Consider the following 21,181-nt stretch of genomic DNA (forward strand, 5'->3'; position numbering starts at 1 on the left):
ATCAGAAGTCTGCACAGGCAGTGAGACACGTAGCGCCTCTTACCTGAGCCTCCCCCTTCTAGGCTCATCTCTAGGTGCGCTTAAATTACGTTTACCAAGCCTGACCCAGGGCTCCCCAACCTCTCTCGGCGGTCTGTCCCTCCCTCCCCTCCTTTCCCCTCCCTCTCCGCCCTCTTCGCCCCCTCCCTCGGAGCCCCAGCCCGGAATCCCACGCCCCTGCAGCACGGGAGCTCGGACGAGCCCGGGAGCCACTGGTCGCCAATCACGGAGCGGTGGAGAGGCGGGCGCTTGGCCCCGGCGCGCTGGGGGAGCCTCAGACGCTCCCACCGCCAGAGACAGACGCACAGACTGGCGGGCGGACGGGCAGGCACCGACAGAATCTCCCAGCCGTTTGCGCTCCAGCCCCAACTCGGGGAGCCCCCTACACCCCCGGGGAGCCTCCTACACCCCCGGAGCGCCTCAGGCGGCAGCTCCGCGGGCCCGGGCCAGCAGCAGGGGGGGCGCGCAGGCGGCCCGAGCAGCAGAGGCCCCCGCGCGTCCGCCCGGCCATGTGAGCCGCCGCGGCTCCCACCTGGCGCCGCACCTGGGGCGCCGCGCTCCGGGGCCGCTGGGAGAATGCGCGCCTCTCGTGCGCTCCGCTCGCCGCGTCCCGCCGCCTGCAGCCGCCGCGCCCGCACCTGACCATGGAGTGCGCCCTCCTGCTCGCGTGCGCCCTCTCGGCCGCGGGGTCCCGCTCGCGGTGGGGTCCCGCAGGGCTGGGACGCTGGGCCAAGGCAGGTGCCACCGAGGGGCGCGCCGATCGCGGGTAGTAAGGGGAGCCCGGCGCTAGCCCCACAGCGACCCTCATGCGCGATGTCACCTTTTCTCTTGTAGGCGTTCCAGCTGTGCTGCTTCTGCTGTGCATCGGTCGCCATGGCCATAGACATTGAGAATAGTGATGGCAACGGATTAAATGACGGTTTGTGTTTGACCTCCTCCCCCAGACCCCCGAAGAGGGGACTTTCCAAACGCTTTGTCTCTTCTAATGGGGGTGGGGGGAGCGCAGTCTCCAACTGGCAGGTGTGTGCTGTCTTGGAAATGGTTCCTATTTGGAGAGAGGGGGAAGTGGCAGGGGCTGGTGAACTTATCAGAAGAATCAGTGCCTGGAGCTACAAGGCGCATAAATGAGAAAATACTTTCCCTCCTTCACAGATGGCTTGTTAAGAAAGAATGATTTTAACTGCGGTGAGAAATTAGAAAGGAAGGAGACACCAACTAGGGAATTAATAATCAAAAGACTCCTTCCTCGTAGCCTTCCTCTTCTGGGCAGACACATTTCTGGTCAGGTTGAAGATGAGTGAGCCCCATTCCCACCGCGGCTTCTTCCTCTGTCTCCTCTCCTTTCTTGTCCCTTCTTTGCTGCCCTTGTGTCCTCGGTGCCCAAAGGCTTTTAGAGAGAAGAAAATAGTAACTTGAAGTCTTGACGTTCTTTATCTGTCTCTTCTGAAGTTATCCAGCCACAAACTTCCAGAACATCCTTCACTTCTGTCATTTATCAACTTCCCTGTGGTACCCAGAAGGTATAGGAGAGCAGCCTGACCCAAGCTGTCTGCAAAATATTGCAGCCCAACCTGGATTCCTTGAGATTCTATCATTTTCATTAGGGGCAGGGGTCATGCTGGGACTGGGGGATGGTGGAATCAGGGAGAAGGGCTGCTAGACAATGGATTAAGAGAAACCAGGAATTAGCTCTTCATTCCTAGACTGTAGTTTCTAAAACTACCCCTCCTTGTTCCGTGGGGATCAAATGAAGAGCCCTTCTATCCCAGTGTTCCCCTCTGAGGACCAGCTCCTGAACTAATGAATCAGTTAACTCCTTACAGGGGGATCCCAATGCCCCTCTTCCCAGCAAGGACTGAATGTAACCAAGATCAAGCTTGCTGGTTCTTCCCTTAGAAACAAACTAGCAGCAGGTGTTTGGGGGGTGGGGCTGGCTGGATAAGGCTTCCACAAGGCCTCCCAACTAAGCAGGCAGAGTTTCAGATGATTTTGGACAAGGAGGTAAGAAGCTGCTTGCTGTGGAAACTGTGTGGACCATATGTTAGAGATGGTTTATGCAGTCAGTTAGATTTGACTTTGGTAAAGGGAGAAGGTGGGTTTTCTCCAAGAAAAGCCTGTGTTTAATCAAAAGCCACATAACCTACAAAACAATATATTGGAAATTTTTGAAGAGAAATGAAGTATGTCCTGCTCAGGTTTTTAAGGTTGAGAGAAGGGAAAAGCTCTTTTTTTTTAATTTCAATTTCTGAAAAATATGGATGTCAATTACATAACATTCCTAATTAAAGGAGAAAATGGAAACAGGAGTGATCAGAATGAGCTTTACCCAAGTGCATGCACAGAAAAAAAAATTGTTGAAAGTTACTGTCATATTGTTTTCTAATGTGAGCCTGATTAGAATAGGCTCACATTAGAAATCACACAGTGATAGAATATCAGAATATTAGAATATCATGTACTGATCATCACTAAGCTGTGGGCTTTTTATTTTTATTATTTTAATTTTGGGTTGTTGTTGACTGTTTGGGAAAAGGGGAAATTCCTCCTTTTTTTCCTCTTCTAGTAACCAAGGACACAAGTGACTCAAATGTGCCTCTTAGTCGTTCGGAATCTTTCTAAACACTTTCCAAATCAGTTTCCCATTCTGTGCCTCGAAAGTAGAAATGCAGAGGGTGTACTCCAAATCATCTTGGGGGAGGGTCCTTTTCAGTTTCAATGTTTTGTGAAAGAAAACAGTGTGCTGGCTTTGCTCTTTCAAACAGCAAATTGTTTTCTCATCTCCCCTTCTGTAGGACATGCAGCAATGTCAGTGCTGCTCTGGGGAGCAATGGGAAGGCATTTTTAAACATGCCTTTCCAGGTGTCCGGGCTCTGCCACACCTCCTCCAACAGGTCTGAGCAATTTTCAACATCAGACTCTTGAGGATGGTTCTGACAATTTTGAGGTATTCTCATGCGTGTGCTGTATTTTTGGCTTCTGATTAAATGGCTCATCCCTGTGAAAGATCATAGTAAAATGCTAAAGGTGTTACAAGTGCTGGAGTTTTATCATCCTGCATTGAAGGTATTAGAAATATAAAACTGCTCTTGCTTGTTAATCCCCGCGGGCTCATCTGAAGCTCCCCCACCAATGTGAGATGTCATTTGCAACTTAAACTCTGCTAAAAAATATACTCCCAATTCAATTTAAACACAAAACTATTAATCGCCTTGAAAAAAAGATATCCAATTTACTTACCTTTGTGGCCTAATATTAATTTTTGTCTCCAAAGAAATTGTACTTTCAGATGGCTGTATGGCTAATAGGTAAAAAGTCCAACTATCTTTTTTTGCAGACTGTGATCTGTGACCTTTTCCACAACTATTGTTAAAACTTATCAAAATTATGCTTGGCTTGTAGTTTCCCTAGCAATGACCATGGCAGAGCTAAGTGCAGTTCCTCCTTTATGAGCTGCTCTGAAGTCTATTCACCCTAGCTGTATGGTCATAGGAACACAGGTGTCTGGGAGCTATCTGTTGCTTTTGGCCAGACTGTTGGAAAGTGACTGCTTGGCATTGTGGGCTCTGGGTGCTGACAGCTAAACATTTCCCATTGCAGATTACGTCTTTGTCACACCAGTGGAAGTGGACTCGGGCGGGTCGTATATTTCACACGACATTTTGCACAACGGCAGGAAAAAGCGATCGGCGCAGAGTGCCAGGAGCTCCCTGCACTACCGATTTTCAGCATTTGGACAGGAACTACACTTAGAACTTAAACCCTCCGCAATTTTGAGCAGTCACTTTATGGTCCAGGTACTTGGGAAAGACGGTGCTTCTGAGACTCGGGAACCCACAGTGCGACGATGTTTCTATCAGGGATTTATCAGAAATGACAGCTTCTCCTCTGTTGCTGTGTCTACGTGTGCTGGCTTGGTAAGTCTGCCTCAGTCTAGCGGTCTTCCCTCTTTCGTGTTTTGCATAACTTGAATGAACAGATGTCTGTAATATTAAGAGTTCTTCTAGCCAACTCCACACTCACTCTGTCAACTTTGATACTTATAATATTCTCAATTGAATTAATCTAATCTGCTCTCAGAAAAAAGAAAATGTAATAGAACTTTAATTATCACTTAGAGCATTCTTTTGATGTTTAATGGTCTGGGCCTTTTCATTGTCCATGTTTGAGACGATCCCCAAGGAAATTAATTTGATGGATGCCATTCGCTTTGCAGAGTCTTGGGAGACCAGGCGTTCTATAAATCTAACAAACTGCATACATCTACATTGCTTTGAAATGGGAAAACTGGATTCCAGTGGCAGATTGCACTCAGTAGCCTTAGTGAACTCAACCTTCAGTTTTATAGATGGAAGGCTTTTGGATTTCCTTTAACTAATCTCGTTAGTGTTGTTTTGCTCGCATAAGGCAACCTTTTAGAACATGGCCTGGTGTATTCCTGGGAAGGAAGGATGAAGTGTGGCATCCGGGGGGCAGGACATTTAAAAGCACTGGGGACAGATGTTAATTTCTGTATAGTCCTCATCTGTTAAGCACCAAGCCAAGAACATCAGTGCAAATTACTCCACTCAGGGTTCCATCAAATATATGAGGTTGTAAACAGCAGTCCAGGCTTTTATTTTGTGTTGCAACTGAAAAATGTCTTGGAATGACAGGAGAGGTTTTTGTGTGAGGCACGTGGTGGTCATGCCCTAGTGTGGCCAGAAGAAGGAAAATGTAAGAAAGCCCAACTGAGAGTTTAGTTGGCAATGTACAGAGTGCAGTGTAGCATAAGCAAGAGGAATGGTTTATGTGGGGTGAATGAGAGCTCTCGTGTTCTTTGCTAGTTGAATTTTTTAGTTGACATGTAACTTTTTTTCAGAGTGTGGCCTGAAATCCAGCTAAAACCTTTCATCATAACCACAGACACAATATTCTTTGGTCTATTTAAATTATAAAGTAAAGAAAAGCTTTAGCAATTCCCAACTAAGCTGGATCCATTTAAATGGTGACTATGGCTCTCCAATGACCTGTAGATTATAACATGCTTACACATGTGTGTGCACACATGCATGAATAGATCTTAGTTTCTTTGTTTTGTTGGGGTGAATCTCCTGCTGCTTTTTTGGCTTTCTCCTTTCCCTCTCTGTCTACTCCTAAACCCTAAAGTCCTTAGGGATTTTGGCACTCCACCATAGTTCCTTAAACTAGCTAATTCTGTATACTCGTGGTTAAGGGCAGTCTGCCCAAGTTCTAATTCTCACACCAGCGCTTACTAGTAGGGCCTTAGACAAATTCCTTAACCTCAATGCAACGTGGTTTATTCATCTCTAAAATGGGAGTAACGGGATGGGTTTCGTCCCAGGGCTGTCAGGAGTAAATGACTTATATGGAAAGTGGCCCAGCAGTCCCTGGCTCTCTAGCCATTGTCTTTCCACAATAGTTAGAATCCCAACACAGCTAAACATGGGGAAGTGATCTGTGGTTGATGGGGAGTCTGATCAGTTGTCTCATTAGATGTTGGGTAATTTCTCTAAGGAAGAGATTTTCTTTAGGATAGGGAGCAAATTATCACCCAATGAAGAAAAATGAAGTAGGTTAAAAAAATTTCATCTGTCACAGGTGTGAAAGAAGTAATGGGCAACCAGATCTGTCTGTGATAAAGGCTGATATAAACTGGGATAGTGGGGGTCAGGTGGTCTTTGTTGTTCAACAAGCCATGTGCATCAACTTAGCCGATTATCTCTCTAGGCCTTGCTTGCTCTCATGGACCACGTGCGATGACATCTAAGATCATACCATCTCTAGGCATCTGACTCTGATTATCTAATTTGTTGACACTGATGGGCCTGTTTGGTAAGGGGTAGGGAGAGAACAGAACTTACCTTTATTACCCACTCCATATCCCCCCAAACAACATCATTGTGTTCCCAGAACACCCCCCTCTCTCTTTTCCCTTCACTACCCACCAGAGGTAACTACTATCCTAACTTCTCACACAGTTTAATTGTGCCTAGTTAAAAGTTTTACGTGAGTAGAATTGTAAGTACACAGATTCCACAGTGTTTCTATGTAATTGTTGATGAGATAGAATTGTTTCCAGTTTGGGACTGTTGTGAAGAATACTGCTGAAAATTCTTGTAGATGACTTCTGGTGAACCTATGAGCCCATTCTGGTGGGTATACCTAAGAATGGAGTTGTTGGGCCATCAGGTATGAATGGATTTCGTTTTGGTAGGTATTGCCAAGCAGCTTTTCAAAAGGCTGTGCTCATGTACTCTTCCACTGCCAGTGTATGAGAGTTCCAGCTGCTCCATCTCCTCATCAACACCTGATATTGTCTGTGTTTTCCATTTTAGTCATTCTGTGGGTGTGAAGTGGTTCTACATTATGGGTTTAGTTTGCATTGTTCTGATGGTTAATGAAGTTGAGTATCCTCTCTTAAACTTATTGGCCATTTATATACCCTCTTTTATGATGTATCTGTATCATGTTTGGGCAAGACCTAATGTATATCTTCTCAGCCGAAACTGTGGTGTTTATTCCTTTTTCTGTGAATAGAAATAAGAATTCTGAGCAAAACACCTTTGCAATTTAACATCTTCCTTATTATGGCTATGGATCTCTAAAAATGTCTCTGTTAGCTTTTGAAAAATGATCAAATAGAAACAGTGAGTCCTGTGAGATCACTTTGGTACCACATTGATGAAACATTCCACTAGGGGCATTAAGAGGTGGGCATAGAAGAGAAATAGCCAAGCCGGGAAGAAGAATTTCCTCTACCTACCCATAGACATTGTTCAGCTTCTTTGGCCTAGCAGGGGGTTCATAACTCCTCTAAAGTTATTTAGGAACTTTAGAGGGAATAAGAGGAATCAGAATGGTGTGAATAACTCAAGAGTTCAGGAGAGAGACATACCTCTAAAGGCTTGTAAGGAGGGTCTGGTCAAAGTTAACATCGGGGCAGACAGACAGCTCTTCATCCATTAATGCAGAGGCAGACATCCATTAATGAGACTCTGAGATGAGACTTCTTCATATGAAGTTTCTTCATTGGGATTTCTTTTAGAGTGGTGCTATACCATTGACATCAGGGTCCTGTTAGATGTGATAGCAATTTCTAAGTATGCATGCAGTGTGTATTAGGAAAGTAATGTCACCTTTAATGACTCGGGAAAGTACTAGTAGGAAAGTTAACTATTATATTTACTGCTGAAGACACTTCAGGAAAAAGTGAGAAAAAGTAGAAAGATTATAGAGATGAAATGAGTATGTACATGCATACCAAAAGGTAGGCAGGCACGTGTACCTGCATACTCCAGCTGGAATTTTTCAAGAAGGAAATTTCCCTGAATAATTCAGAATTAACATATGCTTAAAATATTTGCAATATATTTTTAGAATGTTCCCTGCATCTACCACCCAAAACTGACAGGTCTCACTTTAATCAGGAATTCAGGAAGTTGTTCCTTTCTTGGGGAAAAAAATCATAGAGGTTGCACACTTCCCCAAGTGAATCCTGCTTACCATTATGCTTGTGATAATGAGTGATTATGTTTTAAATTCCAATGACTTTTCAGCATCATTACTGCCTGCTCCACCTGATAATCTTAGACTCTATGAAGGTATATGAGCTTCCAGTCTTTGTCCCAGAATCTCAGGGTTACAGATTAACCTAATCTAATCACGACCTGCCCTCTATGTCCTTTCTGCTGTGTGCAGCCTCCCCCCGACCACCACAGTGGTGAGAAGGCCATTGCATCTGGCAAGCCTGTGCCACTGGAGAGGGACTTCATCTTTGTGTTGAACTATAGACTATTAGGATTTTTACTTATGTTCCTTAATTTTGTTTTCTGATCAAGCAAATCTTTATCTTTTTTCCTGTGTACTAGAAGATATAAGAGACATTTGTGCTCTAAAATGTTCTAACTTAGTGGCCTTTTTGTTAATACAGTGATTGTTAATGCACAGTCAACTCCATTAGCATCATTTGAGGTGCCAAAAATGTGAATTCCTTTACTTGTAACCAAAAATTGGGCCCAGAAATGCATATTTTCACTCTCTTAATTATTTTGATGTATACTAATATTCACTAATATTTGAGAACTACTTAGTGGAAATGTTTGTATATTTGAAACTTAGGGGATGACACTTGAGTCATCATTCCTTCATCCAACAAGTGTTTGTCAGCTTCTGTTGTGTTAGGCACTGTTCAGAGCACAGTGGGAAGGCTACAAATGAGGTGAATGCTGGAGCTTATGTCCAGTGCAGAAGATGCAGAAGGACTCTTAGACTTAGACTTGCTAGTTGATTATGAACCAAGCCATGGCTCCACAGAACTCAGGAGCAAGGAGAGCTGCAGGATATGGTTTTTGTAAAGTTAGTGCTAAAAATACCAACTCTCAGAGTTCTGCAGTGTGTGTATTAGCATATTAGTGAGATGAGTCCTACATTGATGAATTTTGTTTAACTCTGTTTAAACCTAGAGTTTCCCCAGCTTGTCTGGTCATGGAATTTTTTTTGAGGAGTATCTTTTTACTGTTGGGTAGTCATAAGAAAAGTACCAAAGCAATGATTTTCCCCAAAGAGATTTTGTAATACGTATTGCTTTCTAACTGTGAGGAGATCCTCCACAAATAAGAGTTTCATGATCATATAAGTTAGGTAAACTTTAGGCTTAAAGAAAGTTAAATGTCTTCAACAGGTTTCATACCTTTCAATATGATAATGTGTATTGTGAATCTCCAAGAGATGGGATTGACACTAATTAGATCACTCTCTCTCTAAAACCACACTTCTGTCAACATCATGTACCAGGGTTCTGTGTCTCGCCATAAACGAGTAATTCCTAGGCCTAAGGCTATTTGTCCTTTGTTGGTATCAGGCATGTCAGATGAGCTCGTATTTTTGCTGGGGAAATGCACACCTTGCTTACAAAACTCTTAACCAAGCTCCCTTCTTCACATGAAGAAGAAGTAAAAAGTCAGGCATTAACTGTTTATATTGTATTCCTATCCAGCTTTGTAGGGCATTGATCTGTTTACCTTTGAGAATCTCCCCAAAGGCCCAGTTGGCTGGTGGTAGACTACTGTTCCTGATGGACCTTCTGTCCAGTGTGTTATTGTCATCCTGCCTCAGCACCTTGTCAGAGATTCTAAGTAGAGTGTGTACTACATTCAAGGCTGCCTCAAGAATCTCTTCCAGCTTGGTTTCCCAGCAAACCATCCAATTTTGTCACTTGGTTTCCTTTCCTTTCTCTTTTCTTTATCTCCAACAATTAAACCATAAGTGGCATTTCTCCTCCATGGCTGGCTGCTCTAATGTCCCCATTGTATCTTTCTTTAGTGGTGGCCTTTGCAGACTATGACTGAAGTGACCCATTATCTGGAGAGCCTGGGTCCCTACAAGGAGCTTTTTGGATTTCAATAGGCAGTGGACGCTTTGATCTCTCCTTTCCAAAGTACTTTATAATTCAGAAAGCTCACTCATTGAATTGTCTGTTGCTGGTCACTGCCTGCCAAGGAGTCTTTAGAAAAGTGATTTCCATTCATAAAAGGGCTGAAGTTAAATGACCTTCGTCCATGACTCTGCTGACTTGGACGGCCTCGCTAGCTAGCAGGGGTTGTTGAATTACATATGCCCCTTTGGAACTCCGTGGTCACTTGAGAGGATCATGTGAAATTAAGGATTAAGACTGGGTTACATTTACTTGCTTTTTAAAATACAGGCTGGCCCAAATCAAAGATGTTTTCTTAGGCTATTACTCAATTCATCAAGGGTAAAAAGACAAATTTTTTTGGCTTCTCTCCTCATGTCCTTTTAAGACATAATTTGTGAAGAGAATCAATTATTTGTTTATAATACCACTTGTAGCAAAATGCCAGACCAAACTCTGCCAAAAAAATTTTAAAAATGGTTCTTGCCAAAGAGCTGGGCTCCAGTGTGGGTAACACCAGTCTAATAGGTTTCCCGTGAAAGTCTATAGGGCCCATCTTCCCTTCTCATGTTGCCTGCCTGTCCAGGGATGGCCACTGAAGCACCCTGCTCCCCAGACTCCTGGGTTTCTTTCCTGTGCCTTGTTTTTCTCATCTGTAAAATGGAAATGGCCATTCTCTCTCACAGGGTTATGAAGAATTATGAGTGCTTAACTCAACACATAGTAGGAGCTCTATGCCTGATTGTTTGAATTAGGACTGGTGTGGATAGGAAATGGCCATCAAGTCCTCTCCCCTATAATCCCGAAGGCTTTTCAAGCCTGTCAGAACAGGAAAAGAACACTTGAGTGTTGACAACCACGCTGGTAACAGTGTGTGTGTGTGTGTGTGTTGGGGGCAGGGGAAGGAGCCATTACTTCAACTAAGAAGAAATAAAATGAGAGAAAGGAAATTTCAAACAGCAGGATCACATACAGGTCACAGTTGGGATCCATCCCATTTAATAAAACAGTGCATGTCATTGCTTTGGTATTAGACTGGAGTTCCAGCTCTTGCCCTCACTAGCTGTGTGAGCTGAGTGCATTGTTCACCCTTTCTGGGCTTAATTTCTTCATTGGTAAGATGAGGGTAATAATTACTATCTCTTCCATGGGATTATGGATGTTTTATTGAAAGAAATATACTCTTATGAATGCCTAAGACAATACCTGGTATGTAACAATGATACTGGAAATCTGAAAATCTGAAACACTCCAAAACCTGGAACTTTCTGAGCACCAACAAGTGGAAAATTCCACACCTGAGCTCATGTAATGGGTTGTATTGAAAGCAGGTGCATTAAAAATATTGTAAAAAATGACCTTGTGGTGTTAATATGAAACATAAATGAATTTCATGTTTAGACTTGGATCTCACCCACAAGATATCTCAATAAATACCTATGTGTATATGCATATGTCTATATGTATACATATTTGCACATATATACATAGCCATACACACACATACACATGCATATTCAAAAAACCCAAAACATTTGAGTCCTATGTATTTCAGATAAGGTATATTCAACCTGTCTTGATAATGATTTAATAATAATTATTACTCTTTATGGCCTTCCATAAAAGAACTTTCAAAATTGGCTACTGCCAATCCCTGAAACCCACAAGAAGGAGAGTTTTATCCTAGATAAAAGTAATAGTTAATATTAACTGATGACTTATGGCGATTAAAACTGGAGCTGTTGAATGGCAGACTCGGCTAAGATGCATAGATAGGCCTTTTATGTTATTTATCTGCCAGTTGGCATATGGCTATGTGAGGCCTGAAGAAGCAATTGTTTTTAGCCAAGCACTTCCTAGAGACTGGGGGTACTTTGAAAAATAAACACATGTATTCTGCCTGTCCTGGGTGTCCATGTTTAATAAAGGAGTCCCAAGGACACTTGTGACTGAGTCATTGCCCTAAAGGTGTCTGAAAGGAACCTTTTCAGGGGCAACTGGTCTGTTTGAACTTCTTTGGGAGAATGGTTTTTGCTGCATGACTGCATCATGCCATAAAATGTGACTATGAATGCACGGACTATTGTGAGCCGGGATGGATGTTGGGTGGGGGATGTGGGCAGGAGTTGCTAGTGTGAATCAAAATTCAGAGATGGTTCTTGTTCATATCTTATACAACTTTCCATTGTAACTAGACCAGCCCATCTCAAACTATGTTAAACATATATTTATTTTTGTTTATCTGTTTGGGCTCTGGGATAATCTTTCTAATCCATTCTTTCTTTCCTATCCTTCTTCCCTTTCTTCCTCCTTCCTTTCTTCCATCCCTTCCTCTATCCCCATCTCTCTCCTCCCCCCATTTCTTCCTCCCTCCTTCCTTTCTTTTCTTCTCCCCTTCTCCCTCCCCTGTCTCTTCTCTCTCTTCCTCCCTCCCTTCCTTATCTATTCTTTCTCCCTCATTCTCTCAACACTTCCCTGCTTGGCTTCCTTCTGCATACAAGTTCCAGAGATGATTCAGACATTTCTTTAGGTACCTGGTATCTCCTGTAACTTATTCAGTCCTAACACCATAGTTGTACTCTGATTCATATATGAGAACAACTGTGTGTGACTCTGGGCTTTATTTGCTCTACTCAACTGTAAGCCTTAGGGGGCCCCACTGAATTCATTTCCATATCAGAATAAGATAAAACCATATTTTCCTTATGCATTGAAATGTGAAATAATACACAGAAGGAGATGCAGAACAATGCTCAGCAAATGAGGGCTCCACAGTTACCAGTTTGAGACTTTTTTGGAACCAGAGGTTCTATCATATGCAAGTGCATGTATGTTTGAAATACACAGAAATTGAGCTGGGAGTGTGGCTCAAGTGGTAGAATGCCTGTCTAGCAAATTCAAGGCCTTATGTTCAAATCCTACTGCTCCAACAAAGCAAAAACAAAAATACATAAATTATACTAGTACATTTATTGTGGCATCTTTTTTGGCATGGAATTAAAAATGACATATGTGTTGAGGTTTTTTCCATTAACACTACTTATAGGTCTAGCTTATTTTAACTGCTAGGCATTTCATCATTTTCTTCTGATCAATATGCTTATTTCCAGTTTGTTGCTGTTGCTGAAAAAAATGCATATATATGTTCCTTAGTTGCATGCAATTCTGTATCTTATCAGAGAGACAGATAGACATCCCTTTTTTTGGTGAAAAGCTGAGGTGTCACATCAATACGGGATGTTAACTTAGCCAAAGAGTTACTTCTATTGACACAAATCACCCTACATCATTGTCACTATTACCTTGGTTGTATAATAGGCAAAGCTACTGAGAACTCATTTCAGTCTGGTTTTCCATGAGCTTGACAGTGGCTGAGAATAGCTCCCTCCAGAAGGACATATGTGTTGGTAAAATTGCATGGTTTCCCACCATCTGCAATAAACAACTGGGAAGAAAATAGTACTGATTAATTCCTCAAGTCCAAATATAAACAGGCCTAATGATAGCACTGCACAGTAAGGCTTTCTTGACCAAAAATATTTGCTTGGACTTCATACATATCTCTGTCCACAAACCTAGGGGTTGCTCTTCATTTACATTGAGTTGTTCCCATGAAAGCTTGTTCCCACGGTTTTGCTATCCAACTACAGGGCAGAATACACTCAAGTACCTTAATACAAGTCTGCTGAGCCCTCCATCTGGACTGCACCTCTCCTGAAGGGATGCCTTTGATGTATCTGAGGATTTCGTCTTCAGCTGAATTCTTTCGATTGCTTATGAATACCACTGAGCTTTGGAATATTTTATCTGCCCTCATTACCACGACAAGTCATGGGGCATGATTTCTAATATAAATTATATAGTGCAAAACACTCATTTACAAGAAGTCAGCTCTGTGCATTCCCTACTTGAGAGACAGCCCTTGAAAGTGATTGTGATAAGCTGGGGAAAGAGATCATGTCTGCTGGTTTACCACACTCTGTAACAGGGCGTGTTTTATTGTCTGTGGCTTCTCCCTGTGACTTTACAGTTCCTCATCTAACTTTCCTATTTAATTTGCCACTTCCAGAAGGCAAAGGAAGAATTACCCCAAATTAATTTCTGTGTGGGTAATGAACACAGTTTTTTTTTTCCATCTTTGTGGGTGAGTCAGTTTCTGTTAGGCATGTCAGATGTGATTGAAATATTACTTAAGTGCACTCTCACTTTCTACTAGTTGAATGTCTGTCTCTGCATCTTATCTCTGGGCCCTGAGGATGGGGCCCAGGCATCTGTATTTCTTAAAGTCTCCCCCTGTGGATATAAGGGACAATCAGGTTTGAGAATCTTTGGTCTAGAAGTGTCTTGTACAGTAGATCAGGATGGCAGGACGATATGTTAAAAATGCCCACGTCACTCACTGGAGATGTGATGTTGAGGAAATTATTCTTTTGGATAACATTTTATTTTGAATTTTAGACTCAGAAGAACTTGCAGAAATAAGAGTGACCCCATTTACCCTTTACCCAGCTTTGGGGCAATAATTGAACTATCTGGGAATGTAGTTTTCTTGTCTGTAAAAAAAAAAAAAAAAAAAAAAATGGCTGTTAGGAGAATGAAATGAGATTATAAAAGCGTAGAAGTCAGAATTCTAAGATGCCTTCTTCCTCCCACCCCTAGATTCCAGGCCCTGGTGTACATACACCTTCTCCCAGTTATCCCTCCATCGCCCATCTAGGTACTGCTGGGAGGGGGTTTTTGTAATGTAGATAATGCCCCAAATCAGTTGTCCTTAAAACGGGGAGACTTTCCAGAAAGGTCTGAGCTAACCCTAGAAGTCCTTTAAACCTCAGTCTAGTTCATAGGCAGGGGATTAGAGAGGCTTGGACCTAGAGGGACCTAACATGGGAGAGATGCTCCTCTGTGGGCTTTGGAAATAGAAGGAGTCACAAGGAAGGTGGTCAACCTTGAGGAGGTGAGTGGCCTGTGACCAAGAGCCAGAAAGGAAACAGGGCCTCAGTCTCATACCCAAGAGGAACTGACTGCTGCCAACAGCCTGAATGAGCCTGGAAGCAGATTCTTCCTACAAGTTCCACAAAGGGATGCAGCCTAACATCCCACATTGCAGACGTGTTAATACTCTGAGTTAATAATAGGGCATTTTTCAGCTGCTTATTTGTGGTCATCTGTTAGGCAGCAATAGAACGCAGATAGAGAAAATGTCTGTGGGCTTACTCTGGAGCGGGTGTTCAGCACTTGGTTAGTCCCCCTCCCTTTTCAGGTTCATGGTCATCTTCAGCCATCTGGTCAACTACTTGTCCGGCCTTGTAGGACAGGTGAAACTGTGGATCCAAGGAGAAGCATGTTTCCTTAGTCACAATTTGAAATTGCTTAGGAAACTTACACTTACACAGGGTTTCTCAGGACATTACTGATAAGTTAGGGTTGATAATTCTTTTGGGGCATGTCTATGCATTAGAGGATGTTCAGCATTCCAGGCCTACTAGGTGCAGCACCACCCCCAACTGTGCCAGCCAAAATGTCTCCAGACAGCCTGGGAGGAACACATGTCCCCAGCTGAGAACCAGAGGTACAGCACAACCACAAACTGGCTTCATTGATAAAACACATTTATGCAAGTTTTTTTCAGAGTATACATGCTGTTGGTTTCAGTAGCAATAAAAATGGTGATTTCAGGTGCAGGTTGATATCCCTTATCCAAAAATGCTTGATACTAGAAGTGTTTTGGATTTTGGAGTTTTGAGAATTTGGGGATATTTACATAAGCTTTACTGGTTGAGCATCCCTAACCCACAAATCTAAAATCCAAAATGCTCCGAAATCTGAAACTGTTTGATGTCATTTCTGTGCTCAAATGGTTTCTGATTCTAGAGCATTTCGGATTTTTGGAGCTGTTCTACACCTGCCTCTGAGAACCTGAGCTGCCAAGGCCGGATGAATGGTGCACAGGGGTGGGGGCGGGCTGGATGCAGCAGTTAAACCATCTGGGAATGTTTTAAAAGATGTGTATTTGCTTTTGAATTTCACAGCATGCCAACCCAGACTACTGAAAATAACCTATCTTTAAAGAAACAGAGATATATTTATAATAAAATTTGCCCTTGCATTCTTATGAGGAAGGGGGTCTAAACATACAGGTATAGATTATAAATGCGGATTCTATTTTTGGGTTTTCAGTGGACCTAAGATAAAAGTTCAATGTCCTCCATATTCTCTTGACCTATAAAGAGGAGGCTGAAGGGCAGTTCTGGGAATGAAATAAGAAATGTTCTCTGAATGTGTGCTCTTGCCTGAGACCCTTGCAAAGGTATGTTAGATTGTTCTGTCTACTGCATGTAATTGAGCCACTTACACATGTACTTCTTTTGAAATAACCACGGTACTTGGGGAGGCAGGAAAGCTCTGATTTCAGTAGAAAGCAAGGCATGCAATATAGTTCTCGTATGCATAGAGTCACTGGCTGACCTAATCATGTCTATTTCATCCCTTTCTTCCAAAGACCCATTTGCTAGCAGTAAGTAGCACACTGGTGTTTATATAACTCGCAATATCCTCTAAATTTTGCAGTCTCTTTATGAATATACCAGTATACAAAGTCAAAAAACTTGGATTCCTAGCTGTCAGTAACTAGTTGACATTTCTTTCATTCTTTTCCTACTATTCCTTCCTCTATCCCATCCCACCCACCTACCCTTCTAACCCAAAACATTTATTCCTAGCCTATTATTTGTCTTAGTATTATAAATTATGAGAAATCAAAAATGATACTGTTCCTAAATTCTGTGATACGCCAATGCAAGGGCAGGGAGTAACGAATAACAACTTGTAAGGACAGTGTAACAAAATTAACAATATAGATAAGGAATGTTTAATAGAGAAGTAATGAGACTCATTTTCATTATGATGAGCAAGAAATCTGAGGTCTCTCACTTGGGTTCCTGCAGCAGTTTCCCATCTGTGTTGCCATGTTATAGTAGTCCGTTTGTTTCACTTTGTTCTTCTGCACCTACCCCAGGGTTCCATTGAGAAGAGGGATATAATCCAAGTCTCCTACCATGCCTACAGGTGACCTGGCCTCTTCAACCTACCTTTCCATCTTTTCCACCATTGTGTGCACCAACCTAGCTCTGCTGACTTCCTTCATTTTGCAACATCCCCGGTGACTTTGCACTTCAAATGCTCCTCCCCCAGAATTCCATCTGGTTCTGTTGCTTCATGCAGCTCTCAATGCAAATGTCTTTATTGCAGAAAATTCTTCCTGATATCTCCATCACTCCTACTCCTTTCCCCTGTTTTATTTTTCTTTATACCATCTATCACTCAGAACTGACTTGGTTTTTAGTCTTACATACTCTGCCTTCCCTTCTTAAATATTAGTTCCACAAGTGTCAGGGTTTTATCTTCCTTTATTGTGATATTTCTATGGCTCAAATAATCCCTGACAAATAATAGGTACTCAATAACTGGTTCTTAAAATAATGTCTATAATTATCATCCTGATAATTTAGAAATAGATAAGTCATTTCCATGCTTGGGGTACACCATGAATTTGACATTTTATATTCATTCACTGCAAAAACATGGGGTATCTTATGTGGGATTTCAGAAATGAAATGATAGTTTTCCCTACCCAGCATCCATTTTCCCAGACTTTTGATAAGAACATTGCAGCATTCCTTCGAAAGACCTTTTTACCCTACTTCTACCTGACTCTGTGGGATTTCGGTGGAGGTAACATGTTTTCCACAGTGACTATTCAGGTCAAATGGCCTTGACTATGGTGACTGGTTTAGAGATAAACATTTAACAGAATCAGATCCAAAAAAGGAAAAAAAAAAATCAAATTCTGAGCCACACAGGGTAGTAAAGAAGCAAGAATGTAAGTCCAGAGTTGTTGGAACCATCTTGCCACCTGAAGATAGAGTCATCATCTGAAGACAGTCCAGCTAAGCCTGAAACTAAAGTACTTCGGGCTTTTCAAGCACGTTCTGGTACTTTGAAATGAAAACCCAACCTGTGATAGAAAAGAATGAACCAGGGCCACTTTCTACAAAGAGCTTGCAGTCTCATAGAGGAAACAGGAAGGCATAGTGCAACAAGTGGGTTGAGCCCCACGAGGCTGGCAGGTGGATGCATGGGCAATTTGCCTCCATGCATCGTGAGTCAGTATTGTTGGGCACGATGCCCATGGCACAGACTGTTATACCATCTAGCATCGTTGATGTTTGTTCCTAACCGTACATCTTGGATACATTATCTGTCTTGTTGGTTCACCACTTCTTATGTCAGTTGTCTTGTTATCACACACCTCTCTGTGTCTGCTGACAGTGACTGCAGCTGGCTTCAAAGCAGTGGAACACAAGCGAGTACATTACCTGCCTGTCAGGGAGCAGTGGGAGGGAGACGGAGATGCCATGGCTGGTTTACAGGCTGACTTCACACTCTGTAGCCACTTTTAATTGATTTCTCTGGATAAGGCCCTGTGGGATAATGTAAACTGAGAATGCTTATCGGTGGATTGCATTGCTTAGCATTCATGAGCAGTTCATGTGTGTCCTTGAAGATGTTTATTTTAATCTAACTTTAGTGTGTGGTTGATTCTTATTCTTAAATACTGACAACAGAAATTTTTTTGTTGTCTTTGCTTTTTTGGTGTTGGGGGAATCAAACCTAGGGCCTCGTGCATGCTAGGCAAGCTTTCTACCACTGAGCTATATCTCAGCCCTAAACGTTCCCCTCGCCCCCCGCCACGAAATCCTCTATTTTTTTTTTTAATGTGTGTGTTGCATGGAGCTCTACCTCCTCTTTGCTCTCACACAGTCCTGTGCAGTAGAAATGTAATGCAAGCCAACATATATAATTCTAAATTCTCCAACAGGCAGATTTAAAAAGAAAGGAAAAAAGAAATGGGTGAAATTTATGTTGATACTCTATTTTATCAAACCCAGTATGTTAAAGATGTAATTATTTCAAAATAGAGTAAACCTGCCTTATTCAGCTTTGACCAAGCGTGGTCAAAAGCCCCAAAAGCAGGGTACAAGTTAAGGTAAATTTCCCAAGTCACAAAGGGCACATATGCACAATGTCCTTAATTTAAGTGAGAAAGTGAAAGTTTGAGATTTGTTGAGAGGCTGCGTGTCTTTAGTGGAAGTTGGGTGGAGTGACGGGAAAAATGCATCAGGCATCTGTAGTACAGCACTGAACTCTGTGTCTTGAGCATGCATGATTTTTCCTCACTGGTGGTCTCCTTGCAAACACAGAACACAAGTACCAACAGTTTATTATATAATCAATGTAGAAGTTATTAATAAGATAGTTTACTTCTGTTGTTTGTATGAGTCCTTCAAAGTCCAGTGTACAATTTCCTGCAATTCAGCCACAAGTCAAGGACCCAGTAATGGCTACGGTATTGTAAAGTACAAGTGTGGTGCCTTGTATCTTGAAGTTCACTGACACAGATAGTGAAATCAACAGGCAGAAGAGAGTCCCCCCTTTTTATTGACTCACTTGCAGAAATTGCTTGTCTTCCCAAAAGTGCTTTCAGAGCATGTGCAGTTTTTAATTGGTTACTCTGGTGTGGACAGGTTGTTATTTTGGGTTGGAGGCACTTGCTTATTATATAATTACTTAGAAAATTGCACAATTCTGTTGATGAAAGTCAGACTTTAAGATGCTGAATTAAATATTTCTATTGAAGATAAATGAAAAAGACTGTGTTTTGAGAAATTTCCGAATTTATGTGCAGATTTTCTTCTAATTATATTTGGTTAAGTCTTGCTAGTTTAATTAACTTTTTGCTCTTCTTTTTTCTTTAAATGGAAACCTCTTTATTAAGACTCGGCTTTATGGTTTTTTAATTTTCATAGTAACTTTCATAGTCATGCTAAATAACATTTAGGAAGCAAAACAAAATATAGTTTTCAAAAGATCCCTCTGCTCAGGAAATTAAAAGCTAATGCCACACTTACAAATTTCCCTCCCTAATATAGAGATTGAGTGACAAAATAATCCAGAGCAGTGAGCCTTCAAATGGAATTCCATCTGGCTTGGCTTCACATTTGACATATCAGAAAGTTTAGTTATCTTATATTTCTGCTCAGATGGATATGTGAGCAAATTTTCCTTTCTGGAGGGAATGCTAACCAAAACACACAGCTCCCACAGAAAGGTGGGAGAAATCAGCCCAGCGGAAGGTCTTCCCATGCACCATCCAGACTGGCTTCTTCCATAGCCAAGGAGTTGGAGCCTGACTTTAGTCCTAATGTCATAGCTGCTTGTTGGGTCCTGACTCCTTAGGCCCAAAAAGTAGAAGAAAGTTTTCTTAAGAGTTCTTGAAGCGAAGAGCACAATAAGTACTGAGAGGATTCTAAGTCCAGGGAAATGGCAGCGAGTGCTTTCCAGGCATGTCTCCTTCCTCTTTCTGATCTTGCTGGTAGGCTGAGCATGTAGGGACCTGTATTAACCAGGATTCCCCAGAGAAACTGAACCAATAGTTTGTGTTTATGTGTGTGTGTATAGAGAAAGAGAGAGAGAGATTGAGATTGATGAATCTTGAGAGATTTATTGTAAGGAATTGGCTCATGCATTTTGGAGGCAGAGAAGTCCTAAGATCTGTTGTTAGTAAGCTGTAGGCCCAGGAGAGCCGATGCTGTAAGTTCTTTTTTATGTCTTCTGACTCAGAAGACATAAAAAGACAGATCTACCAGCTTAGACTCTCAGGGACAGTGAATTCTGCCTTACTCAGCAGTCTTTTTTGTTCTATTCAGGCATTCAATGGACTGGATGAAGCCCACCCACATTGGGGAAGGCCATCTGTTTTACTGGGTCTGCCAACTCAAATGTTAATTTCATTAGAAACACCTTCACAAGTACAGCTAGTGTACTGTCTCAGTGTCTGGGCACCTTGTGTCCCATCAGGTCCACACATAACATTAATCATCACAGGTCCCTGCCCATTCTTCAGCAAAGTTAGCTTTACACCTCTTATTTTCCTAACATACTCCATTTGTGCTTTTATACTCAGTAATCCGATTATTTGAATAACATCTGTCTCTTGTACTAGGTGGCTAGTGTCATGAGGGAATGAACTTCACAATAATGCTATATTAATCTAACCAAGTATTTTGAATATTAAACAATCCAGATCAGTTCACTCATTCATCAAATATACATTGAGTATCCTCAACGAGTCCAACAGGAAGTATCCTGGAAGCAGTGTGGTCAATTGGTCCAGAAGAACGTCATTAGCATGAGACTCTCTCCATTGTGCTGTTTTCTATTGGGTTGATTTTACTGGTGATTGAGCAGAGATCCAGCACAGATGTAAGGGAGCCAATGCTGTCTGTGGCTTAGCTGGGGATGAGGAGAGGCAAGGAGTGGAAATCCCCTGTGGTGAACGGGAATGACTGATGGACTCCAGGAGCTGCAAGTACTCAATGAGTGTGGACCATCACGTTAAATCATTGCTACCACACTATTGTCTTCAGCTCATTGCCTGAAACAAGTAGGTATTCATGCTTCATTGGCACTTTGCAGGAAAATAGCGGGTTCCACTGGAATAAATGAACTAGTCTGAAATGTGCTGGTCTTGCAAAACTGCTAGGTGAACACAAAGTATCTGAAAGACCAGAATATTATACTGTCTGCTGCACGATCAGGTTCGATGATTAAAGGAAAGGCTTTGGAAAGATTTATTGTGCTGAATGTGCTGAATGTGGACTAAAGGAAGGA

General features: G+C 42.2%; 1 protein-coding gene across 2 annotated transcripts in view; it reads left to right on the forward strand.

Moving 5' to 3' along the window:
• The first annotated feature begins 660 nt into the window (after nt 1-660).
• Nucleotides 661-21,181, forward strand: part of Adamts18 (ADAM metallopeptidase with thrombospondin type 1 motif 18) — a 135,431-nt gene continuing 114,910 nt past the window's right edge. For both annotated transcript variants that reach the window (XM_020162447.2, XM_074055616.1), the window contains exons 1-3: nt 661-773; nt 874-958; nt 3,637-3,953. In XM_020162447.2, coding sequence (XP_020018036.2) covers nt 684-773; nt 874-958; nt 3,637-3,953 — 492 coding nt within the window. In that variant the 5' untranslated portion in view covers nt 661-683. The remainder of the gene's footprint in view (nt 774-873; nt 959-3,636; nt 3,954-21,181) is intronic.

Source organism: Castor canadensis, chromosome 15 (assembly GCF_047511655.1).
Source record: "Castor canadensis chromosome 15, mCasCan1.hap1v2, whole genome shotgun sequence".
NCBI classification, from domain to species: Eukaryota; Metazoa; Chordata; class Mammalia; order Rodentia; family Castoridae; genus Castor; species Castor canadensis.